Source organism: Tachyglossus aculeatus, chromosome 12 (genome assembly GCF_015852505.1).
Source record: "Tachyglossus aculeatus isolate mTacAcu1 chromosome 12, mTacAcu1.pri, whole genome shotgun sequence".
Lineage (NCBI taxonomy): Eukaryota > Metazoa > Chordata > Mammalia > Monotremata > Tachyglossidae > Tachyglossus > Tachyglossus aculeatus.
This window is the reverse complement of record NC_052077.1, coordinates 23,320,182-23,342,752: the sequence shown is the minus strand read 5'-3', so window position 1 is coordinate 23,342,752 and position 22,571 is coordinate 23,320,182. Positions and strand designations below refer to the sequence as shown.

The following is a 22,571-nucleotide window of genomic DNA, read 5'->3' as shown; positions in this document are numbered from 1 at the left end:
TTCAAGCCCAGAGACATTTCACACCAGGGGGAAATGGCCTCCTCAGATCACACTCCCTAGTTTGTGGTGTTGGTCCATGACTAGCTATTTTAAGCTGTATCCTCCATGAGTTTTAAGGATAGGAATCCCTGGGGCTGCAGCAAAAATAGGAGTGCTGAGGAACGGGAGCAAAAGTGCACCGAAAGTGGCATGAGGTACTTCCTGGGCAATCTGCCGCCAGTCATGGGGGCTGGATGGTCAAAGGGTCACTCTAAGGCGGCTGCTAAGGGAAAGGCAAATCAAACTGGAACAGCCAGAGTCACATGAACAACACCACAAACCTCAGCTGACAACATTGTTCTATACCATCCCAGGTAGATAGCTCTCTCTCCTCCAGTGATAGAAATGCCACAGGGAGGCAGCAGGGACGTGAGAGACTTGGATTCTCATCCTTTCTGACACAGACCTATGGTGAGACCTTGGGCAATCGCTAAACTTCTCTGGATGTCAGCTCTCACAGTTGTAAGAAAAAAGTCTCTTCCTCCCTCACAAGAGTATTTTGAGGCTAAAATGACACAACAGATGAGGTAGCACTTCTTGGAAAAATAAGAAAATAGTGATAGAAATTCAAGATATTATTATTAGTGCTACTACCATTTCTTGAGATAACCTATAAAAACTCACATTCACTTGATGTGGGTTAAATCCCCAAAGCATAGAGGTCCCAAAACTGAAATGATTTTTTAACAGTCTGGATGATGCTGTAGGGAATTATGCCCATGGATGGATTATCTGGTGTGTTTCAAACCTCTAATTTCTACAGTTAGGATAGTCATCGCATGAAGATAACTGGTTTCCTTCTTGCCAGCAAGGTACTTCCTTCTTCCTAAACTTTTTCTCTCAGAACTTTTTGTTATAATCCTTTCCCGCAGGCTTCCTTGCACACTCTGTTGAACTGATCCCTCCTCTGCCCCAAATCCAAGTAGAAGTATGATTTAACTTCCCTAGGCCTCAGTTTCCTCATTTATAAAACGCTTGCTCTCCCTTCTCTTAGAATGTGAGCCTAGTGTGGGATAGAAACTGCGACTGGCGCTTTCACTGCTATGGCCTGGGTTTGATTCCCCATCAGGGAAGTTGCCTTTGAAAAGCAGGGTGGCTTGGTGGATAGAGTATGGGCCTATGAGTCAGAAGACCTGGGTTCTTAATCCCAGGTCTGCCACCGATCTACTGTGTGACCTTGAGTAAGTCACTTCCCTGTGCCTCAGTTCCCTCATCTGCATAATGAAGATTCAATACCTGTTCTCTCTCCTACTTAGACTGTGAGCCCTATGTGGGTTCATGAATTATTCATGAATTACCTATATATTTAAAACCCCGTTTGACTCATTTATCACATCTGCTTTTCAGTTTAGAGGCTTTTTTGAGCAATTGGAAAGGTCAGTCTTCTGTGTCTAGCCAGCAAATTATTTCTGCCCTCCATTTTATTCATGATTTCTCAGAGCATCATTATTTCTAACAAATGTCCAAAGAAGTTTGATTTGAGTGTCTTAGGTTTTTTTTTGATACAATAAATTAACATAAAGCAGTCACAATTTTACATTATTTTAAGATTTGGGGAAATATATTCAGACAATAAAACTAATTCAATATCAATTCAATTATGAATCAAATTCCTACTGCTAAACTTTGGGGCCATTTGCTGCCTAGAAATGAAACTCCTTGTGATGCTAATGGGAGTTTCACTGTGGAACTGTCAGAACACACCGTCAGGTACTATAATCGGTATTACACACATCAGCCAGCTGCATATTGTAGTCCATCTGTAATGTACCTAGATGATGGCAAACTTGATTCTAACTCAGCAGTTACTAATCATAGGAGAAATTGGTTTTTTGCTGACTGACTGGGATCATATACAGCTCAACCAAACAGCTGAATATTGAGATTGGGCTCTTCTTTTGCTATCAACTTGAAAAGAAATTCTGCCCAGGTAAATTCCTTGAGCACTTCTACCGTGCCAATTTATTTTAATGTTATTTGTTAAGCACTATACTAAGCACCGTACAAGCTAATCAGTTTGGACACAGTCCCTGTCCCACACAGGGCTCACAGTCTTAATCCCCAGTTTACAAATGAGGTAACTGAGGCCCAGAGACTTGCCCAAGGTCACACAGCAGACAAGCGGAGGGGCTGGGATTAGAACTCAGGTCCTTTGAGTCCCAAGCCTGTGATCGCTCCACTAGACCACACTGTTTCTCTGTGTCTATTGAGACACTTTAATCAGTGCACATTGGCAGCCATAAATGTGAATGAGCTTAATTAATATTATTGGAGGTCAAATGTCTCCCTTGGCATATATCTCTTCACTTATTAGCAAGGTATTCTGCATAGGCCCAAATCTTGTCAATCTAAACCCGGCTCCGCCAATTGCCTGATGTGTGACCTTGGGCAAGTCACTAAAACTTCTCTGTGTCTCAGTTGCCTGATCTGCAAAATGGGGATTAAACATCTGTTCTCCCTCCTTCTTAGACTGCAAGTCCCACATGGGACAAGGACTGTGTCCAACCTGATTAACTTGTATCTACCCCAGTGTTTAGAACAGTGCTAGACAGATACCATTAAAAATCAGAATAGAACAGCTTGGAGTGAGAAGCTGAAACATATATGTGTAAAAATGCTCAGATATTAGTCTACAAGTTATCCACTATTGTCCTATTATGCTCAGGTAAAAAGCAGCAACTCTATTTCATTGGCTAGTGGAATTTTTGATATCATCTTTACCCTGTGGAGGTCACTCAATCACATTCCCCAGTGCATCTTCACCAAGATTGATCTTGCAGTACTGCAAGTGGTGGAAGTAACTGGGGTAGCGCACTCTAAAATTGTCCTTTTATTGAGAAAGGCCAAGTCTAAACTGACATTTGATTTTGTAGAAAATGGTAGAGTCCCTGGCTATCAATGCTCATATTAATTTATTTGTTTTTGAGGCAATCACAACTAAGTGCTATAATTGTAGCACTGTAAGGGAATTCTAGAGGCCATATAATTCATCTTCTTGTCCTTAGGCAGAATTGCCTACCAACTATTCCAAAAAATAGCTGATTCCTTTTCCTTAAAAACCTTCAGGGGAGAAGTCTTCAGGATCTTCCTTAGACATGACCCTTTATTATTATTAATAATAATAGTCGTTGTTAATAATCATAATTGTTGTTCTAATATTTGTTGAGCTCTTACGATGTGCCAAACACTGTACTACGCTCTGGGGTAGGTAATCAGATTGGACACAGTCCTTGCCCCACATGGGGTGGCTACTCAAAATGAGAAGGATTTAATTCCCATTATAAAGATAAGAAAATTGAGGCACAGAGAGGTTAAGTGAGTTGCCCAAGGTCACACAGCAGGCAAGTGGCAGACCCAGGCACATGTTCTTTCCACTATGCCACACTGCTTCTCAGTGTCTCTTATCCTTTTCTGTCAGGAAGTTCTTTTTTGGAACTAGGCCTGTAGTCAAACTCTCCCAAGATAACATGAAACAAAACCAACATCAGCATTTTAAATGAAACTGACGCACAAAACTCATTCTCCTTACCTACTCGAAAGATCAAATCATCTTCAATGGGATTCTCTTTTCTCTTCCCAGTGCTATACATACTAGCAGGCCTTTTCACAGCTTTTTGTTTCACATGGCCACTTCCAGGAGATTTGACCCGCCTCTTCACACCTTCCGTTGTAGGAGACACATCTGCTGAGCGGATCACTTTAAGTTTAAATGGGCTACCCCTGATGTGCTGATCATAGAGTCTCAACGAAAGAGTAAAATCCCCTTCCTTCTGGACAGTATACAAAAATTCATAAGTGCCATTTTTATTATCAAGTATTTCTCCATCAGATACACTGCCATCAGGAGTGCTCAGTTCGGCAGTAATGTAGGCATTCCCAGATTTACACAGCTCCCCGTCTTTATCCTTGGTTGTTATAGTAACGGACATGGGCTGTCCAATCACAGTCTGCCTCAGCCCCTCTCCCGTGGCAACCGTCTCAGAGGCTACAGCGTTAGTGGTTAAGATAGTCCCGAGATTGTGGATGGATTTCTTCAGCCCTTCTGTTTCCACTATGAAATCCAGCTGGTCATTTTCCCGGGGTTGTAATGGGAAGTCTTGATCAGCAAGTTCGTTCAGCTTGTCACTCATTTGTTTCTTAACTAGTAAGACTTCGGTCTCAGTGCCGTGGTTCAGGGCCTGGGCAGTAAAGTTGCTGCAACTTTTAATACTCTCCTGCCCTTCTAACAGAGTGTCCAGCTGGGTCTGCAGGACCTAAGGGGGAAATGAGGTGCCAAGTTAGTGATAGGATGAAGTTCTGTGCGCCAGCTAGAATGCATTAGAGAAGCAGCATTTCATTCATTCATTCATTCATTCATATTTATTGAGCGCTTACTGTGTGCAGACCACTGTACTAAGTGCCTGGCACATCAGCAACATATAGAGATGGTCCCTACCCAACAACGGGCTCACAGTCTAGAAGGGGGAGACAGACAACAAAACAAAACATGTAGACGGGTGTCAAAATCATCAGAACAAAAAGAATTATAGCCATATGCACATCATTAACAAAATAAATAGAATAATAAATATGTACAAGTAAAATAGAGTAATAAATCTGTACAAATATATATAAGAGCTGTGGGGAGGAGAAAGAGGTAGGGTGGGGGTGGATGGGGAGGAGGAGAGGAAAAAGGGGGCTCAGTCTGGGAAGGTCTCCTGGAGGAGGTGAGCTCTTAGTAGGGCTCTGAAGGGAGGAAGAGAGCTAGCTTGGCGGATGTGTGGAGGGAGGGCATTCCAGGCCAGGGGAAGGATGTGGGCGGGGGGTCTACGGCAGGACAGGTGAGAATGAGGCAGAGTGAGGAGGTTATGGGCAGAGGAACATAGCATGGCCTACTGGATAGAACACGGGCTTGGGAGTCAGGAGGTCAGGGGTTCTGATAATGATGGCATTTATTAAGCGCTTACTATGTGCAAAGCACTGTTCTAAGCACTGGGGAGGATACAAGGTGATCAGGGTGTCCCATGGGGGGCTCACAGTCTTACTCCCCATTTTACAAATGAGGTAACTGAGGCCCAGAGAAGTTAAGTGACTTGCCCAAAGTCACACAGCTGACAATTGGTGGAGTCGGGATTTGAACCCATGACCTCTGACTCCAAAGCCCATGCTCTTTCCACTGAGCCACACTGCTTCTCCCGGGTCCACCACTTATCTGCTGTGGAGATTAAGCCTGTGAGCCCGATGTGGGACAGGGACTGTGTCCAACCCGATTTGCTTGTATTCCCCCCAATGCTTAATACAGGACCTGGCACATAGTAAGCACTTAACAAATACCATAATAATTATTATTATCCTTCCTCATAGGGCAACAAAAGGAGATGCAGATAGCTAAGTAGATTACTAGCCACAGAGTCTACCAATATCTTAATGGTGGCTACGTTACCTGAGTCCAAGCTGGACGAACAGGAGGCTTTGTTAAGTAATAATTTTACTTGTAATTCAGTGCAACAGGGCGGGCCAATATTAAGTTGGACACAACCAGGTAGAATTTTTCTCATGCTACTGCACCTTCATGGCTGCTTCCTAATTGGATAGGAGACCATAGGATGGTAGTTCTTGTTCAGGGGGACTAGTAAAATTTACCATTCCCTTCCTTGCACCTTGATCCCCAGCCTGCCTGGGTTCAGAGACTGTCAGAGGAGGCAGAGAGGGGCAAATATTTGAGGGTGTCAGGGGAGGAAATTGTGAAAAGCCTGAAATCCAGGTGATGTGCTAACGTTAGGTTTCCCAGAGCTAGTAAAAGAGACACTCATATTAAGAGGCTACAAAAATGTAAATAATCATTTCCAGTATGTGCTGAGCACCTACTGAGTGCAGAGCATTGTTCATGTACTGGGAGCATCCAAAATACATCAAAGTCCTGGTGTCTGCTCTTTTAGAGATTAACCTTACTTTAGATTGGAGCGCAACATTAGGTCTGCCCTTCATCACAGGGAAAACGATATTTATTAAAGGTTTCTACTTAAATTTATTTTGTTTTCCATCAGGTAAACTAAGTACTGATATCTGCAACACAGACCATGAAAGTTTATGTTTTCTTCACTAGGCTACCTCGCATCCACTGCATTCCACCTGGAAAGTTGCTTTTAATAAAATTACTTTTGCACAAATCTATGGTGGCCACTCAAAATGAAAAATGGCATTTGGGGGAATCAAGGGAAAGAAAAATTATTTATTTCAACCTTTGTAAAGTCATTAATGCTCCCAAATCTTAGGAAGTCCTAAATGCATCCTTTCTGCCTTCCCTTGTCCCAGGCCCACCTCTTCCTGTCTCACACATATTTTCTAAGGACTCCTGGTTTTGGCTTCAGGAGGCAGGGACACCATAACAAAGTGCTTAGGAAGTAAAGTCAAATGGATTCACTTGACGTCTGAAATATTTGTTATTCAAAAATCTATCCCTTATATGAAAGCCCTCCTCCTCCTCCTTCCTCCCCTCCAACTGAAAGAACAAAGCCAAATCAAATAATAACTCTCCAGGCTATAAAATGCCACATGCTTTTAATCCTTGCCTTTGTTCTTAGATACATTCTGTTGAACAGTGACTGTAATCAGACTGAAGCCGGCTAGCAGAGAAACGAGGTGGTGCTAGTGACATTGAAGGAGTGAGACACTTTGGCTAGGGAGAAACCAATGCATGAGAAAAACCTAAAATCATCACCTAATGACACACTTTTCTTCCTATAAGGAGACTGGGGGGCAGGGGATTCGGCATAAATTGATTACTAAAACCATAGAACTGTTGGTTATTCATACGCTGTTGGTTATTCACTTAAATGGAAGTATAGTAAAGGACCCCCAGATTACCCCGCTGATTTTCTGACTCCAGAGAGATGGGGCCATTTTGATCCCCAGATATCATGCATCAATTATACAGAGAGCAGATAAGTATTCTTCTTAAAAGTGGTAAAGTACATTTAACCAATTCTTACTTTGTGTTTAAGGCCATAATTAACTTCCAGCTCCATGAGCAGCACACTCTTTCTCACATTTAAAGTCTTCTGGAGCTCATCAAAAGTAGAATGAATGTCATCTACAATGCTCGCCTTTTGATTGGTTAACTGATGAATGATTTCAGATATGAAATGAAGAGCTGTGTCTATCTCTGGAAGCCTAAGAGGGTTGAAAAAATCACAAGAAATTGATGTTAAATATACTTATTGAAAATTCAAGGATCTAATCACAGCCCTAATCCTAAATCTCCCCCAATCAGAAACCAATTTCTCTGTAAATAGAGAAGTTTTATTTCAGTCTTTAAAGAGCAGAACAAATACAATGAGAAACTGATGCCTTCAAATAAATAACAAACCTACTCATCTACTTACATTACCATATTTGCATATATAAGTGTCTACTTGATGGTAAAATTCTATCAGGGTGGGGGAATGTGTTTGGTAAAACTAATGCAAAGGTGGTGGCCTCTTAGTTTAATGAGAAAACACTGTCTTTCATCATGCTAACTGAAATAAACAAAGACCTGTAGCTTCCCTGTAGGACAGAACTGTACAATGGCACACAATCCTATTAGAAATCCCAATGCCATATAAGTGCCTCTCAGTTTTCTACCTTACTTTTCAGTGTAAGCACGGTACTTTGAGGGTCTATTTTTTATTTCTCATTCTAGAACAGTCAAGTCTGTTTCTGATGACTTGACACCTGTCCACGTTTTGTTTTGTTGTCTTTCTCCCCCATCTATACTGTGAACCCATTATTGGGTAAGGACCGTCTCTATATGTTGCCAACTTGTACTTCCCAAGCACTTAGTACAGTGCTCTGCACACAGTAAGTGCTCAGTAAATACGATTGAATGAATGAATGAATGAATGAAAAGTCTTTGGATTGAAGTATCACCCCAGTGATTTCTATGCAAAAAAGAAAGCCAGAAAAAGAATAAATGGTCCAGCAAAACTATTCATTACCATACAATACTGTTGGACTTTTTGAGTGCCAGAGAGCCAGCTCTCTATAGTATTCTAAATTGCACTTTTAAAGCTCAAGGGATCCCTGCCCCTGACACAAGCACAAACTCTGGAATGACCTCTGGTACAATTCTATGAAATCTCTTAAAAGCTTTTTCCTTGAATGTGCTGTACATCACCTCAGCATCATCATCACCTAAATTTTCATTTTGAAAGCAGGGGGGGGAAATATTTAGGGGAAGAGGCCTTAATGGGTGGGGGGGTTGATGAGATGAGGGAGAAAAAAGGAGGAGATATCCGGGACAGAGAATGAAAGAAGGGGAGAGAGGAAAAAGGAGGAGGTCGAAGGGGAAGGAGGGGAAAGGATAAAGAAGGAAGAGAAGGAAGAAGAGGAGGAGGAAAGGAAGCAGAAGAAACAGGAGGAGGAGAGTGAAGGAAGAGAAGAAGGAAAAGTAGGATGACAAGAGGAGAGCTCACACATGAGCTTTGGGGGCAGCAGCTCTGGCTCAGCTGTCCTGTCCTCAGTGTCCCTGTTGCTTACCCAAGATAGTGGTGAATGGTAGGGGCAGTGAGGTACCAGGCAATATAGAGCAGCTTGTCTTCTCAGATGCCGAGTTGAGAGGAGCCTCTGACCCAGCTCTGCAACCCAGTGAGGACATCTGGAACCCTCTATGTCCCGGGTTGTGGGCTATGTCCTGCCAGCGAGGTAAAGAGATGGTCTGGCCACCTTAGCTTCACCTCCAGAATCAAGGGGCTACCTATCCTGTCCCAGAACTGATGGTTTACCCTCTCTTAGGACCTCTGGGGCCAAGTCATGGAGCCCAGCACTAGTAATCAACGTTTTCAGTATATTCTGAGCGTTTCAGTGAGCAGAGGACTGTATTAAGCATTTGAGAGCACTCAGGATAGGTAGAAGACTCTGTGCCTGCTTGTAAATCAATCAATCGATCAATAGTATTTTTTTGAGCATCTGTGTGGAGAGAACCGTACTAAGTGCCGGAGACAGTACTAAAGCAGTAGAAGCCACGATCCCTGGCCACAAGGAGCTTACAATCTGATGGGGACTGACCCAAAGAGTACACATACAATGGAAATAAACTGGAAAACAGATTTAACTGGAAAACAAACAATTAATCAATAAACAAATAAAGAAGCGGAACAAATACACTGATGTTTAAACGCTAAAAACTAATGGGATGACCAGATCAAGTAAGTGGGAATTAACTGAGGAATATTCTCAGGAGACCATTGTTTCTCATATGTGCTTTTTTAAAGTCCACTCTCTTTAAGTGTTATTAAAATAAATAATTCTACAACTCATAAAATCATGGAAAGGTTTTGCTAGGGGAAATAGTTTTATATAGCTAGCTTGCTTAGTTCATTACTGCTTTGAAAACTGTGAACAGCAGCCCTGTTTTCAGCAGTTGAAATTGGATGCATTGACATAGTAGTTCCTAGAGAGATGACCAGGACCCACTAACCTATTTTTAAAGATAGTTCTAGTCAAGCCAGTGAGGCCAGTTGTCAAGCTTCAGGCAGGGAGAGCCAATGGAAGGGGAGCATGTGGAGTAATTTACACACCTTTTATTAACAGCATCTAGCTGGACCTGCAGGGAGGCCTTATGCTGCTCAACGACATCCTTGAGCTGGACCGTGGGGTGTTCTGCATGCTCTCCTTCCGTACACTCCCGGCACATCGCAGTCTCACAGGATTGGCAGTAAAACTCCATTACCTGAGTTGACACGAGATAAATGTCAGCTTCAGTGTAGAAACCCAAGACCTGGCTAGCATCACATGGAGCCTGCCATCAAAGACTTTTTCCACATTGTAAAGGCGACACCGCTGAGACCTTGAACTCCAACAGAAAGGTGGAAGAGAGAAAACCTTCTAACTGAAACGTGAGGGCAAAGCAGAAGATCCAGAACATGGAAATTGAGATACCTACACATCCGTTACTAGCCTGCATTATGGGCTAGGTGGCATGGTGCTCAGCAGAAATGATTTGGTAAGTTTTCTCATCTTGTACAGTAATTGGAATTGCTGGAGGGCACTGAGGGGAGCCAGATTTCCCACAGCCTTCTTGACATCCCTGGGGTTGTGCGTCAGGGATGTGTGTGGACTTGGTCTCCTGCCTGGGGTTTGTGGTGGGATGAGTGACTCTTTTAAGAGGAGGAATCATTCTGAGCTTCAAAGGCAATCGTTCCTGAATTGGACTACTTGTAATTTCTTGCCAAGTTTCAAAAGCCCAACAATATGACATGCGATTGTTGGCCCTGGATGGTAGTACAGAAATGATGCCGAATACCTTCTTTTACAGCAGACAGTTGCGATGTTCACAGACACTGAAATTCAGTGGTTGGGAAAGCTAAGTGGATACTGTATTAATCATTATTTTTTGGAGATTTGAGCATAGCCTAGTGGAAAGAACACCTGCCTGGGAGTCAGAGGAGTTGGTTTTTAACCCCAGTTCTGCTACTTACCTGCTGATGTGACCTTGGACAAGTCACTTAACTTCTCAGTGTCTGTTTCCTCATCTGTAAAATGGGGATTGAATACATGTTCTCCCTCATAATACTGTGAGCTGCATCTAGAAAAAGGACTGTGTCTGATACAGAAGCAGCGTGGCTCAGTGGAAAGAGCTCAGGCTTTGGAGTCAGAGATCACGGGTTCAAATCCCGGCTCCGCCACTTGTCAGCTGTGTGACTTTGGGCAAGTCACTTCACTTCTCTGTGCCTCAGTTCCCTCATCTGGAAAATGGGGATTAAGCTGTGAGCCCCACATGGAACAACCTGATCACCTTGTAAACTCCCCAGTGCTTAGAACAGTGCTTTGCATGTATTAAGTGCATAATAAATGCCATCATTATTATTATTATTTGACCACCAGAGCACTTAGTACAGTTCTTGACACATAGCAAGAGCTTGGAAAACACTATTATCATTATCACCATTATTATTATCATTATGTCTCTGCAATAATCTCTAGTGATGGCTCCAGGAACCCAGAGCAACGCATTCTCTTTGGAGAGCCCTCCATTAGAGACTTTAATTCCACAACTGGTATGATTAAATGGCCAGGCTTCTCTCAGTCCAATTTAAAGCTCAGCTGCATTCTGAAGTTTATACTTGGAGGTAGGGAAAGCCCTAGAATAAAAAAGGTAAACCCTGGGGTTGCCAAGTTCTCAGCTATTTTGTCAATGTAGTGTTGCGATAGTGGTTTTCCCTCTTTCGTTATGGGTTAGGATGCAGCATCAAGGCAGTTTAATTAGGAGAGATTTTATCACAGCATTTACAGCAGATGCTGGGTGGTAGTTCCCATGTCCCCATGTGTACCAAGCCTTCAAGACTGCAACCTCTTATTTTATTATTAATTATTCTATTTTATTAACCTTCAGACATTTGAATTGTTTTAAGTAATTTACCCTTGGCAATTAGCTCTAGTGATTTATCTGCTATTGCACTGCAGTACATAGCCCTATGAATACCCAAATGAGCCAGAAGGATTTAAAGTCACTGAAGCCTGCAGCTGCATCCTTCAATAAAACAATGGAATAATTTGAAACACATGCTGCAGATTTTCTGAAAGCCCTCTTGTTAGCAAATAAAACTCCATACAATTCAAAGAACAACAATGGCCCAGCACAGATAAAGCAATTGGATCGGACAAAGAATGAATCTACTCTTCTTTAGGATTCCTTCCTTCATTTCATACATATGTGCTATCTAAATTAAACTGGCTTTCAGGGAGTGAGTGCCAAGAAATTGGCAAATTTATAAAATGGAGTCGACCTAAATGATCTCCAATTTATTTTGAAAAAGGGCATCGCAGTTGAACTCTGTTCTAATGTTCTTGTTAACAGTTTCTCGATTGGCAACTCCAGGGAGGCAGTGTGGCCTATTGGGCAGCACACTGGACTAGGAGTCAGGAGACCTGGGTTCTAGCAAGTCTAGTTACTTTCTCTGTGACCTGGGGCAAGTCATTAATCTCTCTGGGCCCCTGTCTTCATCTATAAAATGGAGAAAAAATATACTCCCACTGTCTTGGACTCTGAGCCCAGAATGGGACGGGGATGGTGTCTGACTTGATTATCTTGTATTAGGTCGGTGCTTGGCATATAACAAGCATTTAATAAATACAATCATTAGTCTAGGGCAGTTTGTAGGGGTGGGTTCAGTGGCCAAGATTATTCCCAGCCTTCAGTTTGGCTGGCCTCTGGGAAGGGGTGAAAAGCATCTTTCCCAGCTCCCCGTTCTGATGGCTATTGCCTAGCCCAGATATATTCAGTTACTTTAAAATAAATCTGAAAATTTCTTGGAAAATTTGTTAGTTGTGGGGAATATTATTTATCCTAAAAAGAAGTTGCTTTTTCACCAGCCCACATAATTTCACAATCCCTTTCCTCACTTGGTAGAATCATAGCAACAATTCACCTGATGGCAGTGAACACGGGAGAAATAAAGTAAAATTTAAATTTTGATTTTAATTCTTTATTTCCAGAACTTGATTCCTTTTACATCCTGTTTAAATTATTTTAGGCCAGGGCCTGTACTAATTTCCATAGTGGAAACAGTACGCCTAATAAATGTTCATAACAATAACTGTGATATTTGTTAATTTGTTAAGTACTACTCTGTGCCAAATACTGAGCTGGACTAAATGCAATAAAATCAGATTAGACAAAATAATAATAATAATGGCATTTGTTAAGCAGTTACTATGTGCCAAGCACTGTTCCAAGCACTGGGGGGAAACAAGGTAATTAAGTTATCCCACATTCATTCATTCATATTTATTGAGTGCTTACTGTGTGCAGAGCACTGTACTAAATGCTAGGGAAGTACAAGTCAGCAACATATAGAGATGGTTCCTACCCAACAATGGGCTAACAGTCTAGACTGACAACAAACCAAAACATGTAGACAGGTGTCACATGGGGCTCACAGTCTTGATCCCCACTTTACAGATGAGGTTCCTGAGGCCCAGAGAAGTTAAGTGACTTGCCCAAAGTCACACAGCTGACACATGGTGGAGCTGGGATTAGAACCCATGACTCCTGACTCCCAAGGCTGTGCTCTTTCCACTGAGCCACGCTGCTTCTGTCCACCACAGGGCTCATGGTCTCAGGGGGAAGGAGAACAGATATTTAATCCCCCATTTTACAGATGAGGAAAATGAGGCACAGAAGTTAAATGACTTCCCCAAGGTCACACGATAGACAACTGGCAGAGTGGGATTAGAACCCATGTCTCCTGACTCCCAGAACTGTGATCGTTTTCTTTAGGTTATGTCAAATATTTTTATTGTATATGCCAGTTCTTTATTAACCTCTGAATCCATGCACTACTATTGAATAAGGCAGTACATGGATTTAGTCATGTTTTTTTTTCCAAGAAACGAAAAAGGTTCTAGAGGTTGCTGACTTCTAGGTCCAAGTGCGGCTGGAAGATAAACTGGGGCTGCACTGGAAAGAAGAGGAGCCCAAGATTTCTCAGTATGTTCACCAGAGGTCAAGGAAGCTCTTAGAATCCTGTAGCTATTTAAAATGCTTCTTTGCTTCAATAATCTTTTCATTTACTAACAGTAGGTGTTGCAGCCTGAAGCTCATCCTGTGTTAACTGTTTATTGAGCATTTACTGTGCGCTTGTCATCTAAAGAGGTAAGGGAGTGTACCTATGTATTTCTACTGGAAAAAAATGGTGCCTGTATTTAATTACTCCCATGGAATGGGACAGGCATGGTGTTTACAAAGGTAACAACATTGCATAGAATTTGAAGCCCCAACTCGGGGTTGAAAAGCCTCTAGTTTTGCTTTCCAACTGAAACTAAAGACCTCTGCATCCTTGTTTTTAATTTTTTTATGGTATTTGTTAAGTGTTTATTATGTGCCAGGCACTCTACAAAGCACTGGAATAGATACATGCTAATCAGGTTGCATACAGTCCATGTCCCACATGGGGCTCACAGCTTAATCCCCATTTTGCAGATGAGGCAACTGAGACACAGAGAAGTGACTTGTCCAAGATCACACAACAGACAATAGGTGGAGCTGGGATTAGAAATCAGGTCCTTTGGACTCCCGGGCCCATGTTCTATCCACTAGGCCACACTGCTTCACGGAAGCTGTTTGCTTCACTTATACCAATCAGAAGTGGGAATCACACAGGGGTACCAATAATCCAAGGCCCCACAATGAAATGATGGCTGCAGGATTACAATGGCCCAATTCTGTGAGTATAAGAAGACTTCTGCCGGGTTGAGGAACTTTAGAAATGTTACACGTTCAGTAGGAATTAATAATCATTTTTAATTACTCCAAAGATATGGAGTATGCAAAATGCTTTTGACTAAATGAAATAAGCACAGATGTGTGGGAGTAAGCCATATTTTTTCACTGTGGCTTGTTGCCTGGATTCCATTTAACCTTCTTCAGTCCTTGCAAAGTCAATGGTCTCACCGCCAGCTGCTTTTAACTGCATTCCCCACCATTTGCTAATGCTTGGCTCTTTCTGTACACAGTGCAGAATGGCTAGAGAACCAAGGCTTTTTATTTCTCCTGAAGTAAATTGGCAATCTGAAGTCTTTAATTTAGAATTCCTTATTAGTGAAAAGGAGAGACATTTTGTCTCCAGATTACTTCCTGCCTGAACTAGAAAAAGGTGCTTGGCTCTCAAATACACCCACCTAAAAGTCAAAAACAATGTCTTTGAGACTGGCAGTACATCACAGAATACCACATTTTGTCTAAGGCAGTCTGAATGACCCCACACAGAACAATTTGAAATTTCACATGTACCAAAAATTGACTGACATTAAATAACAAATAAAGATAATAATGAATGTCTTACACCCCGATCACAACCGGTCCTACAGATTCTACCATCATTTTCATGAATTATTCCTCCGACAATCCCACGTTGTGAGCTACAAATGTTACTATCATTTCATAAATAAGGAAAGGTAAGAAAGAGGGTAAGTAACTTGCATTTACCTTCCTCTGTATCTACCCAAAATAGAGCTTGGGCAAAAGTTCTAAATCTTGCTCAAAGTTGAGTTACAATTACACTACGCTGAAGATAGATATATATTTTTGCTTGAAATCCATCTACCCCTAGGTTGTTAAGGTTCAAAGTAAATCAACAAACTCTGGTGTTTAACAAACTATAAAAAAAAAATGAAAAGTATATTACTGCTATAAACTATTGTAGACAATCCCTGATTGAGATTAGCACTCACAGCCCAGGGGTTCTATTCTGCTAAATCACACCACCTTTCAGTTTAAATGTTGTGTCAGTGTAGACTGGCTCCCTGTGTGACTGTGTCAGGGAGACTGAAAGATCTCCAAGGTGGAAACCAGTAAGACTTGTGCCTTACATATCACGCTCATGCCAAATGAACAAGAAGCAAGAAAATTTTCCCTACCATATTTTCACGTGTTCGGCGCAGACCAGAGTATCTCTCAGTGACATGCTTACAGTGGTGTAGTCTCCCAGTTAGGGTATTATTTTCAAATAAAGATATTTAATACATGCATATATTAAATATATGCATAAATATCTGTATATATACATAAATATGTATACATACGTAATATGAAATTAAACACTCATTTCTGACACAGTATGAGTTTTCATTAAGCTTTTTGGCTAGCGCAGGATGGCAGAATTATGGAATGTTCTTTTGATAATGTAAGCCTGGCCTGGTGGATAGACCATAACCTGGGAGTCAGAAAGACCTGGGTTCTAATCCTGGCTTTACCACGTCCCTGCTGTGTGACTTTGGGCAAGTCACTTCACTTCTCTGTGCTTCAGTTACCTCATCTGTAAAATGGGGATTTAGACTGTGAGCCCCATGTGGGACATGGACTGGGTCCAACCTGATTATTTTGTATCTACCCCAGTGCCTGGCATGTAGCAAACACTCAACAAATACCATTTTTAAAAATTATAAACCCTTTCTAGATAGAGTGGTACATGGTGTCAGGAGAATCGGCTCTACACAGGCACATTTGGGACACAGCGAATACTACGTGATGGGAATTCCTTAACACGGGATTCTGAACTGTAGGAGAGCCACACTTACGTTTCCATCATGATTTGGGCAGGAGAGAGGCTTCCCTGCAGCAACAGCTGTGACGGTCTCCAAGATGGAAGACTCTTCAATGTTGCTACCTGGAGTTCGCTGCAGCACATCCATCAGGTTTGTGATGAAGAAGTTGTTCTGAAGTGCAGAAACCCCTTTCTCTGGCAGAATGGAGGTCTGGCGGCACACCGGGCAGGAGAGGGTTAAACTATGGGCTGGAATGTAATTCTGTAAGCACCTATTTCGGGTTACAAGATGAGTAGAAAACCAAGATGGTCATCTGAATCAAAACTAAACTACTCTCACTTGTGAATACTATTTTCTATGCCCTGATCTTTTTAACCTTCTGTAAGAAGCAATAAGAGGGGCCCAAGGATCTGAGGAAGTTCAATGTAATTTACACAGTCAGAGGATGACTGCACCAAAGGACTAGATCTGAATAACACTTTCAAGCACATTTTTCCACACAGATCGAGCAGAAGGGGTTTTTGGAGGAGGAGGGGTGGTGGTAAGGAGGGTTCCATGATTCATTCATTCATTGAGTGCTTACTGTATGCAGAGCACCCGTGGGAGAGTACAATGTAACAATATAACACATTCCCTGCCCACAACAGGCTTACAGTCTAGCAGGGGGAGCAGGGACAGATATTAATAGAAATAAATACATTACAGATATGTGCATAAGTGCTGTGGGGCTGGGAGGGAGAATGAATAAAGGGAGCAGGCCAGGGTGACAAAGAAAGGAGTGGGAGAAGAGCGCTTAGGGAAGGCCTCTTGGAGGAGATGAGCCTTCAATAAGGCTTTGAAGCGGGGCCGGGGGGTATAACTTAGACTTCAGGAGAAGCCAGGCTGTCCACACTCTGGCACTTCCACCTGGTCATTAGGTCACCCTACCCTCTCCTCAAGTCTTGTTCACATTACCCCTACCCACCCCACCCCTGACTCCCAGCCAGGCCCTCCTTAAACTTTTCCCCATCCTTCCCATGGTGGCTTTTAAAACTATTGCCCCATTGACCAGTTACTCCCATGTGTTCTTCCACTCCTGTACTTCCAAATCCTTCCCTCCCAACCGTGAGGTCTTCCATAGGTCCCTCCCTTCCTGGTGCCTCTGCATTTTATATATTCATTCATTCATTCAATCGTATTTATTGAGCTCTTACTGTGTGCAGAGCACTGTACTAAGCTCTTGGGAAGTAAAAGTTGGCAACTTATAGAGACGGTCCCTACCCAACAGCGGGCTATTATCCAGTTACCTCGCTCGTGGCCCGACAGGCCTTGTCCCTAGATAGAACCATAGCCAGGGGGACTCCCCTCGAGTGGGAGAGCCCCACGTGAAATGTGGACTTGTATCTACCCCAGAACTTAGTGCAATGCCTGGCACATAATAAGTACTTAACAAATATCATAAAAAAAGAAATAAATACCATTTATTGACTGAGGAAAGAGTTATGGAGTTGGACTTTAGGGAAGGGAAGGAAAATTAGGGAAGAGAATGTTCCGAAAAGAGAAAGATCGTTGATTGTGAGAAAGGAGAGATAAAAGGCTGAAGGTAAGGAAAAAATACTTATCTGCAAAATTTCAGGAAAATGCCAAAGGGATATTTACCTGCGGGTGGGGGTCGGGGAAGATATCCGTTGACTGAAATAATCAAGTAGGAATTTTTCCAAAGGCATATTTTCTAATTATTTGGGGCTCCTTGAGAGCAGGGAACCTATCTGCCAAATCTGTTGTATTGTACTCTCCCAGGCACTTAATACAGTGTTCTGCACACAGAAAGCATTCAACCAATACCATTGATTGATTTATTGATAATAATAATAATAATAATAATAATGGCATTTATTAAGCACTTACTATGTGCAAAGCACTGTTCTAAGCGCTGGGGAGGTTACAAGGTGATCAGGTTGTCCCATGTGGGGCTCATAGTCTTAATCCCCATTTTACAGATGAGGGAACTGAGGCCCAGAGAAGTTAAGTGACTTGCCCAAAGTCACACAGCTGACCAGTGGCAGAGGTGGCACTTGAACCCATGACCTCTGACTCCAAAGCTCATGCTCTTTCCACTGAGCCATGCCCCATTCAGCAGGATGAGCTAGTGGATAACTTGGTGAAAGGACTTGGAGCATGATTGAATGAAAGAAAGTCTGGAAAAACCCAGACTGTTGACAAGAAGGATCATTAATACATACATGATATGTGAAGAACTTAACCTGCAAAGACGTTAAAACATATATTCCCAGGAGATAATTGATTGGGCTTTGCATTTGAAAAATTGGCACAATCCATTTGGAATGCTGTTCCCATCTATAATTTATGAATTGAGTGGAATAATAAGTGGGCATTAGGGGTGGTGAGGAAAATGGACCCTTATAAGCTTCGCTGACTTAAAGTATGAGGAAGATGGCAGGGGGGTTGTACTCTCTCCCTGAAAATTGAGATGGAAAGAGGAAAAGAGAAATCCTGCATGTTTTCATTACTCCTCTGCCTGGACATAAATGTTTGAGCTCCTAGGGAGCACTGGAATTTAAGATTCTATGGGAGGTGTCAGGAGCTACCCCCTGTTGTCATGGTTGAATGTGCCAAGTTACCATCCCCAAATTAGTAGGGGGACAGACCAGATAAATGTTTGAGGGTCCTTGGAGGGCTGGAATTTAAGATTCTATGGGAGATGCTAGGGGCTACGCCGTATTATTGCTGAAGGTGAAAAAATCACCATCCCCAAATTAAGTGGTCTTGTTCACTGGAAGCAGTTTTAATACCCTCAAAACTGAAAAGAGTAGAGAACAATGTCCTGTCTTGTCTTATGCCGTCGAGTCGTCTCTGACCCATAGCGACCCCATGGACACATCTCTCCCAGAACACCCCAACTCCATCAGCAATCGTTCTGGTAGAGGATCAATAGAGTCACTTAAACTCAAGTCCTGTATTTAAAAGTGTCATTTTACCGGCACGCATTGACCCGGAAGAGGTGATAAAAACCCTGGCATTGTAGTACTTTAGTGTCTTCCAAAACCATCCCTCTTCCACATTACAATCAGCTAAAGATTATGTGACTTCAAGATGATAGAGGAGGGATGGACTTCAATCTTCATGCTTTTGCCATTACCCTTTGCTCAGGCACATCTCTCCTGAAAATAGTTGAGAATTTATCCAATTACTAAGAAAAGCATTTTTAATCCTTAGTCAAGAGCTTAGCACAGTTCTCTGCACACCATAAGCACTCAATAAATAGCATTGATTGATTGGTTAAATAAATGCTATAACTACTGCTGCACTTGAAATGCCAAAAGAAACAGGAATTGTTAATCTCATCCAGCCATTACCTAAATTATGTCATAATAGAGGGGTTAAGAGTGATTTATTTATCTGTGCTGCATTTCAAAAATTGGGATAATAAAAATGGGAGAAATTGGGGAAAAAGAAATAGAAATTCCTGACTGCTTTTCAGAATGAATAATTCAACATGAGACAGGCTATAAATCTAAGCTTTAGAGCACAGCAAATCATATATTCAGGGAAGACTTTAAAAAATATTCCCTACAGCTGCTTTTTCCCTTTACCTCAAGCAGTCAAATCAATCTTGTGAAAAATCAATCAGCGTAAGAAAAACTAACTTCTGAAATGTCTGTGGGAAATACAGTTCAGCCTTTTGATCTGACACCTTTTACACACAGATGTTTTACTCTGATTTAGTGAGAGCTAGGAAATAGTGAGAGTGAAAAAATAGCGAGAGCGAGGAAATGGCAGATTTCATTCGATCCTCACTAAGAAATCACTGCATGGTAATTGTGCTTAGCAAGAGCATCCAAGAGAACAAAGGAGATATGAAATAGAAAAATGAAAAAGACTTAATTACTGCTTCATTCCCTCCCTTCCCGCACACACAAAAAAATTAGCCCTATTTGGTTACTATCTCCTACTAATAATTGTTAGCATAAAGCAACTTCTGGTCATCGCTTTAGAATGAAGCAAATAACTGACAACCTACGGCAGGATTTCTAGGTGTCCTACCCAAAGCATAAAGGACTGCTTGTCAAAGAGAGGTGAAAGAAGAATTCTGGGAAAGAGCCCCATGGCGGCTCTAAGGGGTAACATGGGTGCTGTTGGGGCCCTCCCAGTCTCCACAAAGACGGCTTACCTCTCGCAGAAAGTGTGCAGACAGGGGAGTACCTTGGGATTCTTGTAGCGCTCCAGGCATATGCTGCAAATCAGAAACTGCTTGTCAATCTGACGCACCACGGGACTTGGGATGTTGGAGCCTTCACTGGCCATCCTAGACCATTGACATATGGGTCCAGTTCCCTTCTACCCTGCACACTGCTGCAATAAGAGGAAGACTCCCATCAGGAAGATGAAGAAGGTTGAAATCACCCAGAAATGCCAATCCAGTCATTGTGATCACTGTGCAGGCTGAGACCAACTCAGAGACCCTGCAATGCACACCAGAGCCGTGGAGGGGGAGAGTGGGTCTCTTCCCATGCCCCCCCCCCCAGCGCGCGCGCGCGCACATACACACACACACACACACACACACACACACCACCGCCCCCCCACCCACCCTCACCAGCCATCTTCTCCCCAGTTTTCCGCCTGCTTCCCATCAGAGTCTCGTTGTGCCCTGCTCTCCCTTAATGCGGCTATCTGGACTTGGTGAGGAGCTGTGGCAGGGGAGGAGACAGCAGTAGCATCTTTCATGCTGTTGTCTAAGTCAGTGCAGGCCAGCTACACAGTGCCCACCCACCTCCCAAAATACTCCCCCCACCCAACCCAGTGTAGCTTCAGAGGTTGCTCTTTCCCTACAAAGAAGCGCTCAGTCAAAAATACACTCCCGTATTAAAACTATGCAGCTTTAGGTCTCAGGAGCTGCACGGATATGTTCCCTTTCACCAACTCTCTGGAGTCTTGTTGGAAATTTTTTTATTCCTGTTTTGCCCATGGAAAAACTCGAGTTCAGGGAGGTTAAATGACTTTGCCGGAATCGCAACAAATGTACATATAGAGCAAAATAGATACTGAGTCTCCTGCCTTATGATCCAGCATTCAGTGTGCTGGCTCTTTTTTTTTTAGGCTAGAATTTCAGCTTAGACAAGACCTAGAGCAGAATTTGTTTCAATCAAATGGTTCATATTCATTGAACTGAAATTATTGGACCCAAAATTGGAAATCCCCAGCTTTGCTTTGTGTGTTATAACAGCTATTTTCCTTGACAAGTGAGATCCCTGATTATTCCGGCACATGTGAAATACATTAAAAGCTATGGATCATGCCACAAGCAGACAAATTGCTTAACACCCCTGGAATTTTAAAGTTCCCAAACAGAGGTCCTTAAATCCACTCCGGCTCTAGGGAATCTCATATGGAAGACAAGCAGAACTCTGCAAATGAGGGGAGGTTGATTTGGCAGAATAGGACAGTGGGCTTGGTCTTCATTTAGAGAGAGAAATGTTGGATGAGTAGAGCTAGAAAGCATTGTGAAAAGAGGTTTCTGGGTGAATTGAAGCTGCCAATATGGACATTAGATACTGCATGGGGAAGGAAAGTTTGTGAGAAAACTTCCAGCTCCCCAGTAAAGTGATGGGAGGCTTCGATGGTCCTCTGCTTCAGACATCAAAGAGCATTAAATGCCCATGTGTGGACATGGTGTGGGCTGGAAGCAGAGCAAAGATTGCTCAATAGGCACCATCCACACCCTCAAAGAATTTAGAATCCAAGCAGTGGCAGAGTCCCTGCCTGAAGTGTGAATTTGGGGGAAGCGGCACTGAAAACCAACAAAAACAAAAGGGACACTGGGGATAAAAATACTGACGATGATTATAATAATAATAATATGCTTATTGACAAGCACTGTACTAAGCACTGGGGTGGATACAATACCTTGCCCCCTCCTACCTCACCTCGTTACTCTCCTTCTACAATGCAGCCCGCAGACTTTGCTCCTCTTCTGCTAACCTTCTCACTGTGCCTCAGTCTTGCCTGTCTCGCCACCAACCCATGGGCCACATCCTGCCTGTGGCCTGGAATGCACTCCCTCCTCAAATTGACAGACAATTTCTTTCCTCTCCTTCAAAGCCTTATTGAAGGCATATCTCCTCCAAGAGACCTTCCCAGACTAGCCCCCCCCCCACCCTTTCTTTTCTCCTACTCCCTTCTGCATTACCCTGACTTGCTCCCTTTTTTCTTCCCCCCTCCCAGCCCCTCAGCACTTATGTAATTTATTTATTTGTACTGATGTCTGTATCCCCTCTATAGACTGAAAGCTCATTGTGGGCAGAGAATGTGTCTGTTTATTGTTGTATTGTACTTTCCCGAGTGCTTAGTACAGTATTCTGCACATAGTAAGTGCTCAATAAATACGATTGAATGAATGAGATTAGACCCAGTTACTGTCCTACATGAGGCTCACAGTTTAAGGAGGAGGGAGAACAGGGATTGAATCCCCCATTCTACAGACCAGGAAACTGAGACACAAAGAAGGTAAGTGACTCATCCAAAGT

The 22,571-nt window shown here is 42.6% G+C and overlaps 1 protein-coding gene across 12 annotated transcripts in view; it reads right to left on the bottom strand.

The window, feature by feature from the left end:
* TRIM2 (tripartite motif containing 2) overlaps nt 1-22,571 on the bottom strand; it is a 121,561-nt gene that overhangs the window by 28,307 nt on the left and 70,683 nt on the right. For 9 of the 12 annotated variants that reach the window (XM_038755353.1, XM_038755357.1, XM_038755351.1 and 6 more), the window contains exons 2-6: nt 20,216-20,397; nt 16,078-16,315; nt 9,579-9,730; nt 7,011-7,191; nt 3,569-4,292 (exon numbers count right to left, since the gene is read on the bottom strand). In XM_038755353.1, coding sequence (XP_038611281.1) covers nt 3,569-4,292; nt 7,011-7,191; nt 9,579-9,730; nt 16,078-16,315; nt 20,216-20,349 — 1,429 coding nt within the window. In that variant the 5' untranslated portion in view covers nt 20,350-20,397. Of the gene's footprint in view, nt 1-3,568; nt 4,293-7,010; nt 7,192-9,578; nt 9,731-16,077; nt 16,316-19,022; nt 19,130-20,215; nt 20,398-22,571 lie in introns of those variants that run through there. The other 3 variants (XM_038755358.1, XM_038755361.1, XM_038755360.1) reach the window with 3 other exon arrangements.